This window comes from Fistularia commersonii, chromosome 16 (assembly GCF_037954325.1).
Source record: "Fistularia commersonii isolate RoL2024-O1a breed Wild chromosome 16, RoL_Fcom_v1.0, whole genome shotgun sequence".
In the NCBI taxonomy this organism is placed as follows: domain Eukaryota; kingdom Metazoa; phylum Chordata; class Actinopteri; order Syngnathiformes; family Fistulariidae; genus Fistularia; species Fistularia commersonii.
In genome coordinates this window covers 5,276,891-5,295,459 of record NC_141299.1, presented here as the reverse complement: position 1 = coordinate 5,295,459, position 18,569 = coordinate 5,276,891, and the positions used below count along the sequence as shown (strand labels likewise).

Here is an 18,569-nt window from a genome sequence, read left to right as displayed (position 1 = left end):
CCCTTACTTGTTTCTCTGCCAGCTTGGCTTCTCTTTGGCTACGCCGTTCCTCTCGGCACTGATGCTGCTCCCTGAAGCCTTTCTGCTTCTGCAAAGCCAGCGTGATCCACAAGGGCCCAGCCTCCTTCTCCTGGACCTTTGCACTGTCCAGAGAATGTCTGCTCTGTAGTGACGGTTTTTCTGTAGGTGGATAAGGTGTATTGATTGGTCAATTAGGAAACCACTAATGCAAGTGAAAATTTTTATTTTATTTTTATTTCTCCTTTATTTAACCAGGAAAGTCCCATTGAGATTTAAAAAAACTTTTTTTCAAGGGAGTCCTGGCCAAGAGGCAACAAAAGAATACAATTACATTTAAAATAAAATAAAATTGAATTCTTGAGTTCTCTATAAATACAAATGTGTTGAAATTATATTTGTTCCTGTGGAGAAAGTAGCATCAACATTTTTGAAAAATTTGGGTGAAATTTAAGTGTGGAAAAAAAGAAGGGCACAGGCTGTTTCCTATTACCATACTAAGCAAAGTATAGCTTTAAATTTCCCCAAAAAACAATCCCTGGTTTCAAATCTTTCCTCCACCTGAGCAACAAAGCTGAGATCTGTCATTCAAAGAAGATGATTACTTTGCTTTGTACAGGGCTCAACAGGTGAAATATTTCAATGCTTCAAAACCAATTGAAACAACAACTGAATAAAATGTGTTGTATGATACCAAGGGTCAGCAACCTGCAGCTGCAGTGCCGCAGGCGGCTCTTTCTTTCAAATTTGAACTGATTTTAGTTGAATTCATTTGTTTTTTAAATGTAATTCTAAATTTGAAGATTATGGTAAGTGTGTAATGTTACAACCAAACCATAATTGATTTTTATATCGCTCAAGATGTGCGTCACAAATACCAATGTGCTTCCGGCACGTGATTTATTGAGCTTTTACAACCCTGAGGACAGACGTTGAGGTTCCGGAGCAAATATCAGCTAAACCACGGAGGATAAACATTTTAATTGGCTACCATTTTGCAAATATGTGGTTTTAAAATAAAAATTTTTAATTCAGGTTGACAGCTAACTGCACGCTCCACTACACATGATAGAATGATGACGGCACACAGAGACAAAAATGGGTTTTTTGGTTTAGAATTTTGTTTTGTTGCAAGTAAATGATTAATCTCCCTAGTAGAAAGAGGACTCAAATAGATGTTGAGTATTTTCTTTGAAAGTAACCTTCAACCCAGTTCATTTTCAAAATGTTTTTGAAAAAAATTTTTTTTTTTTTTCTTCTCTTAGAATTCATAACACACTATATATCTTTTTTAAATATGGGATCAAGCTAAAAAAAAAGGATATAAACGACGTTAGGGTTTTATGGTTCTCAAGTGTTTTCTTTTCGGTGGGATAAAGGTCCGAATGGTTTGCAAATCACTTCACGGTACGATCAAGTTTCATGAAAACCCCAAATTTGCATTGTGAGAGACTCGGCTCTCACTCCGTGACACTGACCTCTCTTGATGAGCTCTGTCTTTCTGTCCACTTTCTCTCTCCAGGGGATGTTAATAGATGGGAAGAAAGATCTCTTTTCTTTGGGCTCCTCTTCCCCTTGTATCTGGCCTTGGCTGCTCATGTGGACCTGAGCCGCTGCCGACAGCGACGGTTCTTCACTTTTGGTCATCTGCTCCCTGTTGGAAGAAGCCGCTTCCCCTTTCCTCTGGGCCGAGGCCTTACTTGGACCTCCATGATTCCCCTTAGGTAATGGAGATGGGGGAGGCGTCGGGGCCGCTCCGGTAGGTTTAGGTGATGTTGCTGGTCTCCGGTAGACTGATGGCTTGGATGGGGCCTTGTCGCCTTCACAGTGCGCAGATAGGCTGGTAGGTTTACCTGGATGAGCCCGAGCAAAGGCGGGGGAAGCGGACGCGTGCGAGTACTTTCCTACCACAGCTTCTTTTTGGGGTGATGTAGGACTTGATTTGTCGGAAAAGACAGAGGAAGCGTCGGAGTCTGGCTCAATGGGCGTGAGAGGTGACGGGACGCCGTCGAAGCTGTCTCCGGCGCTGTATCGTTTCTTCCTTTTTTCGGCCGACTGCTCGCTGTGAAAGCGGAGAGAGAAGTTGGTCCTCCTCAGCTTGATGCCGAAAGGTGAAGTCTTATTCTCGCCGTCCTGACCCTGCTCCTCTCCCTCTTCTCTGCTCTCGTGCTCCCCCGTCTCGCTTTGACCCCGACACTTCAACTCCGGCCCCTCAGGTTTGACTCCAGGACTGGGAACTAGAAAGGAGGGAAGGTCTTTGGCAAACATACATTCCTCTGATCCCCTTTCCACAATCCGAACAGTTTTACTAGTCCTGTTTTGACATTTATTATCGGAAGAAGGAAGTTCCGCTCCCGCGTCTTTGTTCTCGGAATCGAGCGACTCGGAGTTTCTGTTTGAATCTCCAAACTTTATCTTAGCGGGAGTGATCGAGAACTTGGCGCTGGCTGACTTTGTCTTTCTGAGGTGAGTGTGGGAAAACGGGGGCTGTTCTTCACTGCAGGGCTGCTGGTGATTTCTGCCCGGGTCTGGATACTCATCATACTTCCCCTCTTCTACTCCCTTGAATATCTTGGATCTGATAGTCGCCCACTCGGCTAGGACGGCCGCACTGGAGGGGTCTGTGGAGAGCAAGGACTCGTTCAGTGATTTGGTTTTGCCGGATTTGCGGTCAGGTGAAGTCTTGCTGGCGGTCGGCGGCGTTCCCTGGTCCTTCCGATCCTCTCCGAGGCCCAGCAGAGATTTACAGGCGGAGTCTTTAATTTGATCCATATTGACGGCCGTCCCGCAGAGCTGGGCTCCGGTCACCAGGATGGCTGTATGCGGGACATACGGCGATGTTGGCAGGACAGGAGAATCTGGACCTTCGGACTTTGTGCCGTCTCTTTGATCGACTGCAGCGCCGCTGGAAGCTGGTGTAACAGGCATCAAGTTGACTTTCTGGAACAAAATCTGTTTTTCCCCAGAAGAAACTTTGAAAGAGAAAGGCCTCTGTCTTTCCTCCATCTCTCTCCAACGTAGTTCTTCTGCTCTCCTCTTCCTCTCCGTCGGATCCGAGCCGGCATCAGTTTCATCTGACGGCAACCTCTTCTGCTTCTCCTCCCTCTTTCCAACTCTTTCCTCAACCTCAACTTTTTTCTTTTCTTCAATTTCCTGCAACCGCTGCTTTTCCGCATCTTCCCTTTTCTCCCGTTCCTCCTCTTCCCGCTTCTTCTCTGCACGCAAACATTCGGCCTTGAGCTCCTGCTGCTTTCTCATCTCTTCCTCCTCCTGCCGTCTTCTCTCCTCCTCGTCTTTCTTTCTCCGCGCTTCCATCTGCCTCCTCTCCTCCTCCCTCTGACGACGCGATTGTTCTTCTCTCATTCTCCGAGCCTCTTCCAATTTCTTTTCCTCTTCCTCCCGCATTCTCTTACTTTCCTCTTCTCTTATCCGTTCCTCTTCTTCCCGCCTCTTCCTCTCTTCCTCTTCTCTCTGAGCCCTCTCCTCATCCTGCTGTTTCCGACATCTCTCCTCCTCCAGGTCCCGCAGCCGCTGTTCTTCAGCTCTCTGCTTCCTCTCTTCCTCCTCCACTCTAAGCCTCTGTTCCTCCAGCTTCCTCACTGCATTCAGTCTTTCCTCCTCATGAAGTCTCTGCTTCTTGAAGCTTCCCGGCTCTTCAACAGATGTCCTTTGTCGTTCAGGCATGGAGATGCCTGCTACCTCCAGGTCCTCTTGCAGCACGTCAGGAATACATATCTCTTGGATTTCCTGGTGAAAAAGCGTATTGATGAGTTTATAAAAAACGATATCAGATTCTTCTTCTTCTTTCGGCTTTTCCCTTCAGGGGTCGCCACAGCGAGTCAACTTTCTCCATCTAACCCTATTCTCTGTATCCTCCTCTCTCACACCAACCAACTTCATATCCTCTCTCACTACATCCATAAACCTCTTTGGTCTTCCTCGAGACCTCTTGCCTGGCAGCTCCAATTCCAGCATCCGTCTACCAATATATTCTCTATCCCTCCTCTGTACATGACCGAACCATCTCAGTCTGGCTTCTCTCACCTTCTCTCCAAAACATCTAACATGTGCTGTTCCTCTGATAGACTCATTCCTGATCCTATCCATCCTGGTCACTCCCGAAGAGAACCTCAACATCTTCATCTCTGTGACCTCTAGTTCTGCCTGCTGTCTTTTGGTCATTGTGATAGTTTCTAGTCCATACAGCATCGCTCGTGTCACCACTGTCTTGTCCACCTTTCCTTTTATTCTGGCCGAAAGTCTTCTATCACATAGTACCCCTGACACTTTTCTCCATCCATTCCAACCTACTTGAACGATATTAGGTATTAAACGATATTAAAAACGATATTAGATGATTAACAATAAAACTCGTAGTTCCGGCTCACCTGTGTGATTCGCCGATGCTTGCGGGAAACCCTCTGATTCTTAGGTTTGACAGACAGCTTGTGCTTGGCAGCCGTGTTGTCTAAGAGAGAAACCGACTGCGGGACGGCATCCAAGTTTATCGATTCGATGGTGCCAGTGGATGGAAGAACTCGTTTGGCCCTCGGGGACTTCACAGGGGTGGTGTGTGTTCCGGGTTGTGGAATCTCTTGTGCCTGCATTTGTGCATTCATTAAAAATAAGAATAAGAATAAGGATAAGAACAACTTTATTTATCCCGAAGGAAATAGCTGTGCCAGAGTTTCAAGTAAAACATAGCAATAATAAATAATAGTAGGAAGGAGGGAGAATAAGAAATACAAATAAAACTATAAAGTGTCAAAGTCAAGGCTATAAAGTGTTTTAAGATCTTAAAAGTACAGATATTTGACTATTCCCTTCGGCTGAAGGAAGAGGAATTAAAAAGTGTTAAAAATTAAAAAATGTATGCATATTTGATATCAGTCTCTTGTGCAATAACATATATCAAACACTAACAGTGCAGTAACTCAGAATTTATACATATATACTTGTAAATATACTTGTATAGACTTTGTATCGACTTTAGACCTCTTCATTTCTATTTTTATATTGAGTTTTATTTTTGTTTCTTTTCAGATAGATCTTTACAATATCTTATCTGTGAGTAGGAGCTGCAGCAACAAAGAGAAAGTTTCCCTTTGGTGATCAATAAAGTATTCTGATTCTCATGTTGAATCTTAATTGTCATCCCAGTAAAACTAGTAAGCCTTACCTTTGGCTCCCACTTTACTGGATCTGCCTCAACCTGTGCCACCACCTTGAGAGGGCTCTGAGGAACCTCTTCCTCCTCTGAACTTCCCTCATCAGCCTCACTCCTCCTCAGAGAGGGAGGTTTCTGCCCAAACTTTATGCTTTGCGCAATCTGCCTCTGGGTGAATTTGTAAAATGAGGAAAAAAAAAAAAAGTTAAACACAAACCAAAGGTTAAACTGTCCGTATTAGTACTATGAGTAATGCGCTATAAAGAAGTACCTGCAGATTCCTAACTTTATCCGAGACATTTTCCTGGGACATTTTATGACCGAGCCCCAGCTCCTTAACAGACTCCTCAGGGATGAAGATGCTATCGTGGGAGAGAGCTCGAGATCCAACTGGATTCAACTCCCTGCAGAGGAATAAGGACTTTTTCAGTTTTCATTACAGCCACTTTCAAGTATTCATCACACTTAATACTGCATTACCATTGCAGAAGTAACTCTACACTTATATATATATATATATATATATATATAAATGATAGCAGTTTACGGAAATCAATTACAGGCTCAAATTATTTTATAATATCATATAATATATTAAATTAAAGCCTTGCGCTTCCTCAGCAGATTGAATAATAGGAGTGTTCAACATTAATGATTGCTAGTTTGCAGACTTTGATTTCCCTCCTAGAGAAAAGAAGAAATGCACTGAAATTGCTTATAGTTTGAAGAGCTTGAGGAACCTAGTGGGTGATGAAAACACAATTTTTTCAAAAATATTCCCTCATTTGGTGTTTTGTTGATGATGATGAAAAGCACTATCCAACATGGCCATCTGAAATGAGCATCAATAATTGTCTTGCAATTCTTTAAATGAAATGGTACAGTGACAACAGACTATGGCTTTTAATTCAATACAAGTTAGGTGGCAAGAATTTACAAACGTCTCGTGTTAACACTAAGGTATTGATCTCATTAGAGATTGAAAAAACTACATAAGCAAAATCTGAAAAAATTCAGCATGTATGAAGATTGATTAACGGACTTACCTCAGATTCTGACAGGGCTCCTCATCATCAGATACAACTCCTGTGCACACTTCCCCAGTAGAAAAACTCGCCTTCAGTTCTACTCCATTGAAGCTGCCTTTCAAATCCCTTTTTTTCTTCTTTCCAAACAGTCGTCTAAAGGGCTGGAATTTGCCCTGTCGCCGTCTCTTCTCTGTTGGCAAAGAAAATATTCGATAACAAGTCCTGGTAATAGGGTAATCAAATTTTATATCTTACCCTCAGGCTAGATAAAAAGCAGGAAGGTGCCTGTGGGCGTGTCTTTGAGTTGTGTGTGTGCTTATATGTAATGAAATGCAATTGATTAATAAAGAGAAAATAAATCAAAATAACAAATGGAATGAGATGAAGATCCTGGCTCTTTAATTCACATTTAACCATATTTACAAGTATAAAAGACAAATACTGTGAAAAAAAATTGGGGCACTGAGAGCCATTACAGCTTTAGAATCATGCTTTACTGTTCTAATCACTAGTTAACCATCTAAGTTTAATATTATGGTATTTGGAAATAAGTATCTCATAAGAGCTTTGTCAAAGAAAACGCATCAATTTTCAAGCCACATGTCATCTATGGTAAGAAAAAAGATGGGGGAAAAAAAGTCTGACGTTGTGTGAATTGGCGCGTTTTTTTATGAGAGTAACTTTGGACTCTAAGCTGATATGGTTATTTCCTTGTAGTTTCGTTGTGTTGTGTGAGCTATAAACTGTGTTAAATAAGCTAAACTTTCCCATCTATGAAAGAGAAAAATGTGCTCCATGCTCAGGGTCCTGATGATGGTTGTGTATGTTTCTCAAAAATGAAAAAAAAAAAAAAAAAAGTGTACTTTTTTCAGAGTATGTCTTTCTTCACCGCCAGTGCAAGCCTAGCTTAGTTTTATTTTTGTTTTTGACTATTTATTTGTTTGTCTGGGTGTTTGTGGAGGTCCAGCAGATGAACTTAATGGTTGAGGTTACAGGACTATGGAGCTACTCTACACCATTGTGCACAAGGCATTCTCAGGGCATTGGAAGTATCTCTTTCAGAGCTATTAGTAGCTGCTGGTGTGGGATTTCACTTTGCATGCTGCACGTTATACCCGTGGCATCATGGGAAGTTATACATAAACCTTTCACACAATGATTTTTGTCAAAAATGTGCACTTGGTTATTTTTCATCCAGGGGACCTCGGATTGATAAAGTTTTTCACATATATATCTACGAAACGGAGACATTATGAGGTGTGAAGGTGTCAAAATATGAGACCAGTATGGTACAGAATTGTAATGCTTTTGGTGTAAATTGCAGCACTTTCCAGTGTTCATTAAAAGGATGCTTCCATCCACAGAAAGTGCACATTAACCCATTCTCATTAAAATTCCAACAGGTGATTGATACATTTCAGTGTAATTAATGGGCATAACTGTGATTGCCATCACATAGGGACTCTGTATCTGCACAAGGACATCATTCTGAATAACAAAGTGTATATTTTAGACCAGAAAAAAATGTCCAAAAAGTCTACTTTCAGAAACACAGCGTGACCACTCTTTCCTATAGAGAAAGTAGAGAGCTAAGGTTTCATTGCAAACAGTTTCCCTCATTGCAGGCTGCAGGAGGTTGCATAATATCTTCCTTTTTAATGTTTTTTTTACCTGGAAGTAATGATGCAATATACTTCTTGCAGTAAAATCTTCTTCAATAATGTTTTATGGTGGTCCAGCATCACATCAGCTGTTCCTGCTCTGTTTTATACGTTTTTTTTGTATGAAATGTTTTGTGAAGGCTTAAGGGACTCCATTGCAGCGGAAATCCTATGAATTATTACTATGACTTTTTTTTCACTTTACAACAAAATCCTCTGAACCCAACACTTTTTTATAATTTATTATTGTTTCTGATCATTTTTGTTATCTTGATGCTTTTGTCAATGATACTGTCAGTTAAAATAAAATGTCATGACCACTCGGTAAACATATCTTGACTTCGATCAGTAAGGGAAGGACTGGGGGAAAAAAATGCAGACTAAATGTACATCATGCTCGTGCTGACTGGCACGTAATTTGATACAATCAGCTTACTCAAAAACATTTTTGCAGTGGCATTTTAGTCACGTTCAGCACCTAAAAGTTGAGACGAAATGCAGTGTGCATTGTGCCAGATGTCATTTAAGGGTAATGTTTTATAGATTAGAGTTTGGGTCAGTACATTCTGCCATGTTGAATATTCCTGACTTATGTCTTGATTGATAAATAACTGCTGGTTGGCCACAAAATCTAAGAAATTATTAGGAATCAGCCATTCCTCATTTATTATTCATAGTCTGTTGTTTTTTCATTTATTTACACCCCCTTCATCTTCTACATTGAAAGGGTTGGTCTTACAACAGAATTTAAGGTCACATGGGATGGAAAAAAATTAAATCAGTCATTCATCCATTATCTACAGCTTTTCCTGGATTTAGGATTGAGGGGATGCTGGAGCCTATCCAGGCTGTCATCGTGCAAGAGGCAGGGTATACCCTGGACAGGTCGGCAGTTGATCGCAGGGCCACATATAGAGACAGACAACTATCCAGTTTGTCGTTCACACATCTGGGCAAATTTTCCAATTCATTCCAATTAACCTCTTGCATGTTTTTGGGCTGTTGGAAACCAGAAACCAGTGCAGACACGGGGGAGAACATGCAAAATCCACACAGAAAGGCCCCCTGTGGGAGATTTTTTTAATTCATATTTTTGGTTTGTTTAATTGTTTGGCTGGTTGTAAAGTTAATTTTCACTTTGCCCCCTTTACATTTTAGCTACTTCCTTTGGATCAGCATCCCATTGTCCATATGACGAATCCACGAGATTTCGCTTTTTATCTGTGTAATTCTAGCCAAATGTGACTTTGAACAGATATAGTATATACAAGTAACAATATTACAAATCAAACCACTAATCAATGAATTTTACACATTGACATAAGACAATTTTCTGCTGGTTCTGCAGCCTCTATAAGTGTATTGAAGTTTATAGTGCAGTACATACTGTATGTTTGGTTTCCCTGCAACATGGTCTGCAACACAATAGTCCATCAACTATTTCTACTGTGGTATAAAGCCATAATGCACTGCCCTGGGCATGCTCACACAGTCATGCATGAAACAAGAAAAGACTACTTTTTTCATCAGCATATATGACTCTGCAGCAGCCCTTAACACAGCAAGCCCCCTCCCCTAGCCCAGAGTTAACTCCTGCTTCCTTTGACCCTGGTGGTCTACTCACAGATTCCTGCTGGTTTTCATCTTTTTCGCCATCTGATCGAGAAATGTTTAACATCTGTTGAGAGCAAACTAACTAGTGGAACACACACCTTTCAAAGGTCTGCGTAGAACACAATGGCACTTCATTAAAATGCACTCAACAATGTGACATTTATATGGGTCTGACAAACCAAGAAATACATTACAATACTGGATTTCTTCTGATCTTTATAGCACATTTGAGCAAAATAATGTAAAATATTAATTCACATTCTCAGCCTTTTAGATTTTTGTATTTTTTTGGAAATGTATTACACACAACATATGTGTGTGTATTCTTTTATCCACAGCCTGTTAATTAGCAATACTCCAGTTGTGTTTCAGTTTTATGAAGAAACAAAATGGTAATGGATAATATTTATTTACAGTATTGAAATTATTATATTTTTCAAATATGATTTACTTCAGTACCAGCATCATAGCAGTCCTGGTAAGACAGCGGGCAATATTTCCTTGGGAAAGAGCCAGTCTAGTGCCATCCCCTGGTTTGTTATAATGAAACAAAGATTCTTCCGGATGCTGTTTAAAATTCTATAGATGAATCAATTTGAACTTGGCAGACAAGCTTGTTTACCAAAATGCCAAACCATCCATCACATCATTTTAGGTTTCAACTATATGTAGTCTGTTTACTGTCTTTTTTAGTGCTATATTTAATTCGTTATTACGTTTTGTCTTTCCGCCAGATGGATGATTTAATGTTTGCTGTATTGCTGATGGAAAACCTCAACCTCAAAACTTCCAAAAGGGATCAGATAAAGGTTGCCAACATTTGTGAAATCAAAGGCGTTAGACGCGTGGACACAGCACACCACTTGCAAATCTGAAAGATTTTATAAATATCCTCCCCAAATTCCACCACACCATGCAGTTCTTGAAGAGACAGTGAGAATGTTTTTTTTTTTTCAAGTCAGACACAGTTTAATGGATCTGTTTTCATCCCTGTCTCTTTAAGATGTTGGTAAAGCCACTCATTTTTTCCTATTTACCTGTGCCTTTGGATTCGGTTACCTCTAAATGCATGTCATACTTAGTTTCCGTGGCGTCCGTTGCCATGATCACTGCACACCTCGGCTGTTGTAAGAGAAGGGAGTGAACATAGGGATCTACTTAATTGCAGGCTGACAAAGAGCGTGTAGAAGCTTTTAATTGTGGAAGGTGGAAAAACCGTACTTAACAGGAAGGGTGCACTGGACATGTGCTCCAGTTGTGCTTTAGCTTCCTTTTGCCCATTATGGTTTTGCCATCAACAAGATGCTTGATAGCTCAAGCAGACTCATTCTTGCTATTCTGTCTATCATGAACGCAATAAACCCTGTTTTTCTGTTTGTTTGTTTTTATAATGAAGGCACACCCTGAGAGGAAACTTGGTTTTTGCTCATTACTGTAATAAGTAGAATTGACAAATATTAGATGTAAGTCTGTCATGGGAATAGTTTAGCTTAGAAGTGGATGGATACTGGTAAAAAGCCTACTCAAAGTATAATCAAAAACAAGTTCGTTGATGCATACAATCAGATCCTGGTTTATTCAGATAAATAAATAAAATTCCTGCACCCAAATCACTTCATATTTGCAACACATAAAAGGAGGTGAACCAAGAACGCCGTGACGCCTTCCTGGACTCTGAAAGGCAAACCCTGAACACCTGCAGTCAGCAGGCTGAGCCAGAGGTTTTCTGACGTGCTGCAAAACATATTAACCCACAGTCACCTGTGCCAGCCGAGGAATTCAACAAAGTGAGACAGTACTGAGAGAGCTGCAGAGAAACATGCTCTGTCCAGTGGGATCAATGCGTTGTGGGCTTCCTTCCTAAGGACAACAGAGCCAAACAGACTCTCTCAGAAATGTCTTGCCCAAAAAGGCACTTTGTCCTGCCCGATGCTAGACAAGGCAGGACAAGGAGCAAACAAGCATGCTTGGTAGTAGGAGCGTGTGAACACAAACACCGAGCATGATAAAGAGAGGCACTCTGTGTGGTTTGGTCTTCAGTTCAAAAGCAAAAATTTGTAAGAGTCTTTTATTTCTATTGTATGTCTGGTTGTAAGTGTTGACTTTACTCGGCTACCAGAGTCTCTGTGCTAAAAAGCTCTTGTTTGTGTCTGCTGGTATATTTGTTGGCCCGTTGCTGCAAGGACAGACTTGAGGAGCAGAGCTAGAGATGGGATGAGAGAAGCACGAGGAGCAGCCATTTACCCTACAGAAGCATATAGATGCCTTTGACAAGGGTACAGCTGCATCAGAGTATGGCAGGGAGTATAACACCATTACATGTTGCAGCGCTTTCCAAGGACTCAGCAGTCCAACGTCATTTGATAGTGACACAGATGTGCACCAGAACAGGTGTGACATCTACCAGTTTCCAATGGCATGATTTAAGTGTTGCAGCAAAGTCTGGCTATGTGCCATACAGTAACCACCAGCACAGGTAGCTTGCCAACAAAGCAGACAGACAAAAGAAGGGGAGCCGTGCAACAGTTTACCTATTTCATTTGCACAGCTCGAGATAGCTGTGCACCACTGCAGTAAAACCTTGGGGAACATCAATCAGCTCTTAAAAACAAAGCTTGTTTTACCCAGATGAAAGTGTCCGCTGATTCCGGTGTGGCTTTGGGAGGAAGCGGTGAAGAAAATACAGAAAAATAGTGAAACACAGCAGGTTCGGGTTTGTTAGCATCACGTGCTATCCTGTCAACATGACTGAGATGGAGGTTGACATGGGAAAGGAGTGAATTGGATATATCAGGATGAATGGGGCGAGATGAAAAATCATATTTCCATAAACAAGTTTCGAGTTGGTCTGTGGCGCAGTAGTAAGCGCATCTGCCTCAGAGCAAGAAAGTCCCTAGAGTTTGTCAAAATTTGTCATTTTAGACACACCAACATTCTTAATCATCCACTGAAGTTCAAGTAGCCTCTGGTTTCTATGGCAATATGTGTGAAGCAATCAGAGCCAGAGGAAAAAGACGCACCACAAAACTCACACACCTGATTCTTGTCAATACAAACAAACAAATTGAAGTTCCCGCTGCACACTCCTGTCTGTGCACAAACGATGTTGTATATTTTTAATACCAGCTGCAAAGACCTGCTCCAAGTGTGGGGTCACATGTTGTAGGACACCTAAGGGCACCTGGACAGGCATTCCAGTGCTACTGTGATTTTGTTCGTCTGCAAGCAAAATTAGCAGGGGTGTGTGGCAATATATCAAAACTGCCTCAACAATGTCCTACAGGGCTGTTGTTTACATGACAGTATTTCACCAGCAGCAACAAGGAGATCCAAATGAAAAGAATGCACCAATCATGCTAACGCAGTATTTTTGGATGGGAAGTTCAATGGAGTGTTTGTGGCAAGAAAGAATGGATGATTATTCACAGTCTGTGTGTGTGTGTGTGTGTGTGTGTGTGTGTGTGTGTGTGTGTGTGTGTGTGTGTGTGTGTGTGTGTGTGTGTGTGTGTGTGTGTGTGTGTGTGTGTGTAATCCATAGGTTTTCAAACACATTATCATGATCCATGTATGAAGGTCAACATGAGCATTAAGTGCTATGTTGGGTAAATATGACTATGTATATATTATGATTAAAAGACTTGCCTTTTACAATACACCCTGTAGCCAGATCAGTGCATGGGGGATGAGACCTGTGCACCCCACCTCAAGGAGAAATCCTCCTTCAAAACCATTCTACCCTCCTCACTTATTAACTAATTGTCTAAACTTAGCTGCAATATCACAAGGCTATGTAACATTAGAAAACAATTACTTTTTAGCTTTGCAGCTTATGCAAATAATCAGCAGTGAAAATGTTACAACGCCACAGCCACAAAGCCTGTGACCATGTCCCACCCCAAAGCAATGTCAGAAAGGCAACCAATTCCAAAAAGTGATTTTATTTCTATTTTTTGTGTCAATTCTAATCAATCACTCTTCCCTCCATTTTATATCCAAGGTATATAACAGCTTCCAAAACACTGATCTATGGAAATACTGTTGAACTGCTCATGACACCATGAAACACCATGAAAGCACAGCCTCATATGTCAGTGAACAAGCTCAGACTTGTGTCGATGTCAGTAGACTTATTTCCAAACTTGGCTGTTCCAGGACAATTTCCTAATCTTGAACCAGTCTGTGCACGAATCTGCTCTGAAGAGAAAAAGCAACTTTGGCGGACTCCGGTGTCTTCTGTCATGGCCAAGGTTGAAGAATTACTCCAAACACGGCCGATATAAACGTAGAAGGTATCTTTAGAAAATAGTGGTTTGAATCTTACCCTATTCATCTGAAGGGAAAAATCTCCATTGGTTGTGATCAGTCATATTCTGCTGTTCAGAATGCAAAACTCGACCCTTGTTATCAAGTCAAATGTTTTTCTGTTGGAATTCTGGCACTGCATGGATGATGTGGAAATTTAGAAGAAAACAGCTGAGCCAATAGTAGATAAAAGATTGATGACCAACATTAACTACAGCTAATAAATTCCAAGCATGTGAGACATTTATTGTATTAACCCTGCCGCTTTGTTACTATATGTAACTAATGAATTTGCACCGAGCAACTGATAGGGATTTCTTTCTCGTTAAAGTATCTAAAAAATTGGAACTTTGATTAGGCTTCACACCATGTGAATATCTGCACCAAATTCCATGGAAATCAATTAGCAAGTTATAAAGGCATTTTACATATGTCTACAACTTGTGCATTTCTTGGAAACCTTCAGTGGAAATGTGGGTTGCGGATGACACTACCCACTTCAGTGGATTCAGTGTCTGGGGATAAATGATTAATGATGAATAAATCTGATATTGAAAAAAATTGATATTTTTTTATTTCTACAAACAAACTATGACTTTGCTGACAAGCTGTTGAGAAGTCAGAAAAAAAGCAACAGTATCTGTTAGTCCTTTCTGGAACAAGATAGACTTCAGGCCCCAAAGCCTCTGATAAACACTACCTCTATGAATTATGTAATGTGCATTTCTTTCTGTCATCATGCTGCAAGGAGCTTTTGGCATTTGTCCATTCTGGATGTCCACAAGGCACAAAAGGAAAACCAATGAATTTCGTGATTCAACAATGGCGTGTCCTTACAACAACATCACCCTAATCTATACAGTGAGCATCCCAAACACAGACAGCCTCTTGTGTTGTTAACAAGTCTTAGAGTGTTATGCTATCTTGCGCAACAAGATTGACATTTTGCATGCAGAGCGAAAGTCACTAAAGTGAAAGAATAAATGTACATCAGAGAGTTAAACTACAAGCTCAGTCAAATTGACAGATCTACTCACTTAGGTCTCTTTTGGAAAAAATGTCTTCTTACTGTCCAGTGGCTGCTCAGTGTGCAAGTGTATCTGCAAGTATGTGGCTGTTCCACCTGCCTGCTGTCACTTGGGATCTAGGCCATTACCTGGAGTCAGGTGTCACATGCAGCAGTGGGTGAAGTGTGCGTGTGTGTGTGTGTGTGTGTGTGTGTGTGTGTAGGGTGGGGGTTAGGCTTGATAGTCGCTAGTTGATAGATCGATACGAATGGCATGATGAAGTGTGATTTAACTCTTAAGGCTCAGTGCTGTACAGTGGAAGGAAATACTTGGGAGTGTTTGATGGGGGGGGGGGCAGATGTGTAGTCAGCTGGTGTGCCGGTGGGTTTTGGGGAAGAGGGAGCGTCGAAAGAGGGGAGATGGACGTTCAGCTGTGTCTGTTAGTGCTGCTGTGCTGAGGAGGCACAAAGTGACACTTTGTTCCCACCCAGACAGCCAATGCAGGAGAACAGAGTGGTATTCACCATTTCAACCGGCTGATGAACACAAAGGCTGTCATTGTGGGTTAACAGTAACCTTGTATGCACATGTTTGATTATAATGGCTTCTAATGTGTTGTACCACAATTCGAAATCTGTCAGTTTTATTTTAATCCAAGAAATTCATGGCCACTGGCTGCACAGGTGGACTAGCAAGATGTGCATTTATGGAATCTGGTGGTATTGAGGCTGAATGAATATCCAAAATTAAGGTCATTTGTATATTTTATGCTATTTTTTCTGGGTTTCTAACATTTTGATGAATTCCATGCTGATTTTCATGGTGATTTCTTGCCAGTTTACTCATTGCAGGTAAACAGCAACCTTACATGAGTATGCCAGATAACAATGACCATGTATGATTATATGATCATGAACCCTTGTAACACTGGTGACTCGTGTGAAGTATGTATGCTAAGGTTAAGAGCCTTGGCAACCAAATAACTAGAATTAATATGAGTATATGGTTCATCTGGTCTTGTCTGGAATGGCAGTGTGTATCCAAATAGCAGTACTGTGTAAAAGGTTGCCTTCCTGACACAGATTTGGCAGGATCTTACTGCAGTCACGCAGGCATACAGGAATACAGGGTCTTCACAAGGATGCAGCCTATTTTATGACACTACCCAGCATCCCTCCACCACACACACACCCACACAAAACAGAACAAACATGGTTTGGTGACTGCACTTGGTGCAGCACTAGAAACCAGGATCAAGTAGCTTAAAAAAAAAAACACAGGAGCAGCCATATTTGACTTGCACTACACCACTCACTCATGCAGTTTCATTTAAATACTAATAAAGACTGAATTCAGGTTGACCATCACTTTTTTTCCGCACATAAATAGAAATTGCATGATGGTCAATGTTACTGAAACACAATGTTTTAATTCACAGTCTGGCTGTAGCACTTATAATCCATCTATAGAGAAGAGGTTCTCAGACTTTTCAAAACAAAGGTGCAAGAGGCTCATGACCCCGCTGTCTCTGAGGGAAGAACGTGGACTTTGCATAAATACAAGCAGGTTCATCCATATCAATCAATTTAAAGGCTAGTCTTATCTTAATTTAATTTGTTTGACATGAAAAATAAGCAAAAAAAAACAACAAAAAAAATTGAGACATTTTTCACAATGAATTTGTAATTCTAGAAACATTCTGAATGTTTTTTGAGTTAATCTTTATTCATTTGGGCGATAGCACTTTTATTATCTCACTGTTAGCTAGCTCCCATGTAGATGGCAGTGGAATATAGATGCATTCAAATGAATTGTGAGTTTAAAGAAGTTAGTAAACTTACCAATAAAATTGTCCAAAAATACTTTTATAAGTTGGGAACAGAAAATATCTATGCTCTTGCCATTTTTAGGGTAATATATTGATTTTAATCTTTAGTCATCAGCCAGGACCCCTTGAATTGTAATGGGAAAAAATGATAATACTGAAGGCTGCCAAGACATGTGGCTTTTGGTATTAAAAACTACATTTGACAAAAACAACACAGTATTGTATCTTTCCAGTTAGAAATCATATTTCAAACTATATCCACAAAATGTACTACAGATAACCAATCTTGAGTAGCTTGGCCATTTTTTTTCAGGGAAGACATGTTGCCACTGCTGTTTTTTTTTCTGATGAAATTTTTTTCCTGGAGGTCAAATTGCACTGGATGGGAACCGGTCAATTCAGCTCTATCTGACAGAATTGCAACGTCTTTAGGGCCAATATCTCCAAAATGTGCCAAGTCAAATAAAAATGATCTGGATGAACTGACTACACAGATTTTTTAAAAATTATTTATGGATGATGTGTTCATTTAATATGCATGTGGAATAAGGCTGACAATGAATAAATTCACAATAAGTATATTACAAAATCTGGGATTTTAACCTCTTTAGTATGAACAATAACTCAAATATTCCCGTTTTGCTTATTCAATGAATTCTGTGCTCAGTGCAAAGAATTCAAAGACACTCAAAGTAGGGGGTTAGTCGATTTTTGGGACGGATTATACTGGAAGTACTTTTCAATGATAAAAAAAATTCAATTTAGATCATTCAAGGTGACACGGCACAAAGTAAAAGGGATCACTGTCACAATAAGATGAAATGTTCATCGATCACCATTTGATTGGCGGGAGCATGAAACTATGGTTGAACTATAGATTATTGTGCAGGTTTATCTAGAAGTTTGCATATTGAGCTGGTCACATATTAAAGCCCGGAGGTCTATATTCAATGAAAGTCTCCACATTGTCACAATTCCTTTACAACCATATAATCAATAGGTCACAACAATCTATATATCGGCACGATTACAAGAAAAACCGGGCTGGGTGGGATGCCATCACTCACTACCAAAATTCACCAACAAAAATGCAGCATCTTGGTTAAACGCCTTGCAGCTACATGTAAAATCATCTAGTATGCAAACCCCCCCACCCTCCTTTCTTTCACACAGGCAGGGCCGCACCGGCGCCAGGGAAACCCGCGGACAAGCCGTGTTAAACACAGCCGTCGTTAAGGAGAAACGCCGCGGATGCTGCGGGGAAACATCACGTCGACACGGAGCCTGAAGGCGAAGATCGATATGTAACCGTTTAACGGTGGATTATTGCGTTATTCCGTTGCGCATGGATTACGGAGCACTAATTGCAGATTTAAAAGGCAGACGGAGAACAAAGAATCAGGCCTTTGCATTTTATCTACCGATTCTCCCACGCGTGACGTGAAATTGGGCATTTGTTGGGTTAAAAACGCACAACGCTCCGCACCGGAAACAACTACAAACGTCATTATTATTATGATTTATATTGTGCCTTGTTGACACTGGCTGGCGTTTGCGCATTTCAAGCCCGATCAAATTGTAATTCCCGGCCCATTTTAACGGAACACACACGCACAATCACAAATGCGTGCCCACACACACACACACACACACACACACACACACGCCCGCACACACACCTGCGAAGGATGGAGCTGAAGATCTGTGCGGGTCAATGAGAGATGAGATGCGGTGACAAGGTCATCGGCGTCGTCAGGAAACAGCAAAAATCCCAGCACCTTTGTTGATGTTGTTTGTTTGTTTGTTGTTGTTGTTTCACGCAGTATCTCCTCGAGGTTTGAACCCGTGGATGCTCACTGCCTTTTGTGTTGCTGATGCTGCGGGAGAGACGCACGCACGCCCGGCCCCGCACAGCTGCACGCTTGCCGTGGATGGAGACGGGAG

At 41.1% G+C, this 18,569-nt stretch overlaps 1 protein-coding gene across 2 annotated transcripts in view; it reads right to left on the bottom strand.

Annotated features, from left to right (window-relative positions):
* The window catches only part of cracd (capping protein inhibiting regulator of actin dynamics), a 22,124-nt gene extending 3,555 nt beyond the window's left edge, over positions 1-18,569 (bottom strand). For both annotated transcript variants that reach the window (XM_086161847.1, XM_086161848.1), the window contains exons 1-7: positions 18,305-18,569; positions 6,232-6,403; positions 5,457-5,589; positions 5,198-5,353; positions 4,407-4,619; positions 1,497-3,765; positions 8-180 (exon numbers count right to left, since the gene is read on the bottom strand). In XM_086161847.1, the coding sequence (XP_086017973.1) occupies positions 8-180; positions 1,497-3,765; positions 4,407-4,619; positions 5,198-5,353; positions 5,457-5,498 (2,853 nt within the window). In that variant the 5' untranslated portion in view covers positions 5,499-5,589; positions 6,232-6,403; positions 18,305-18,569. The remainder of the gene's footprint in view (positions 1-7; positions 181-1,496; positions 3,766-4,406; positions 4,620-5,197; positions 5,354-5,456; positions 5,590-6,231; positions 6,404-18,304) is intronic.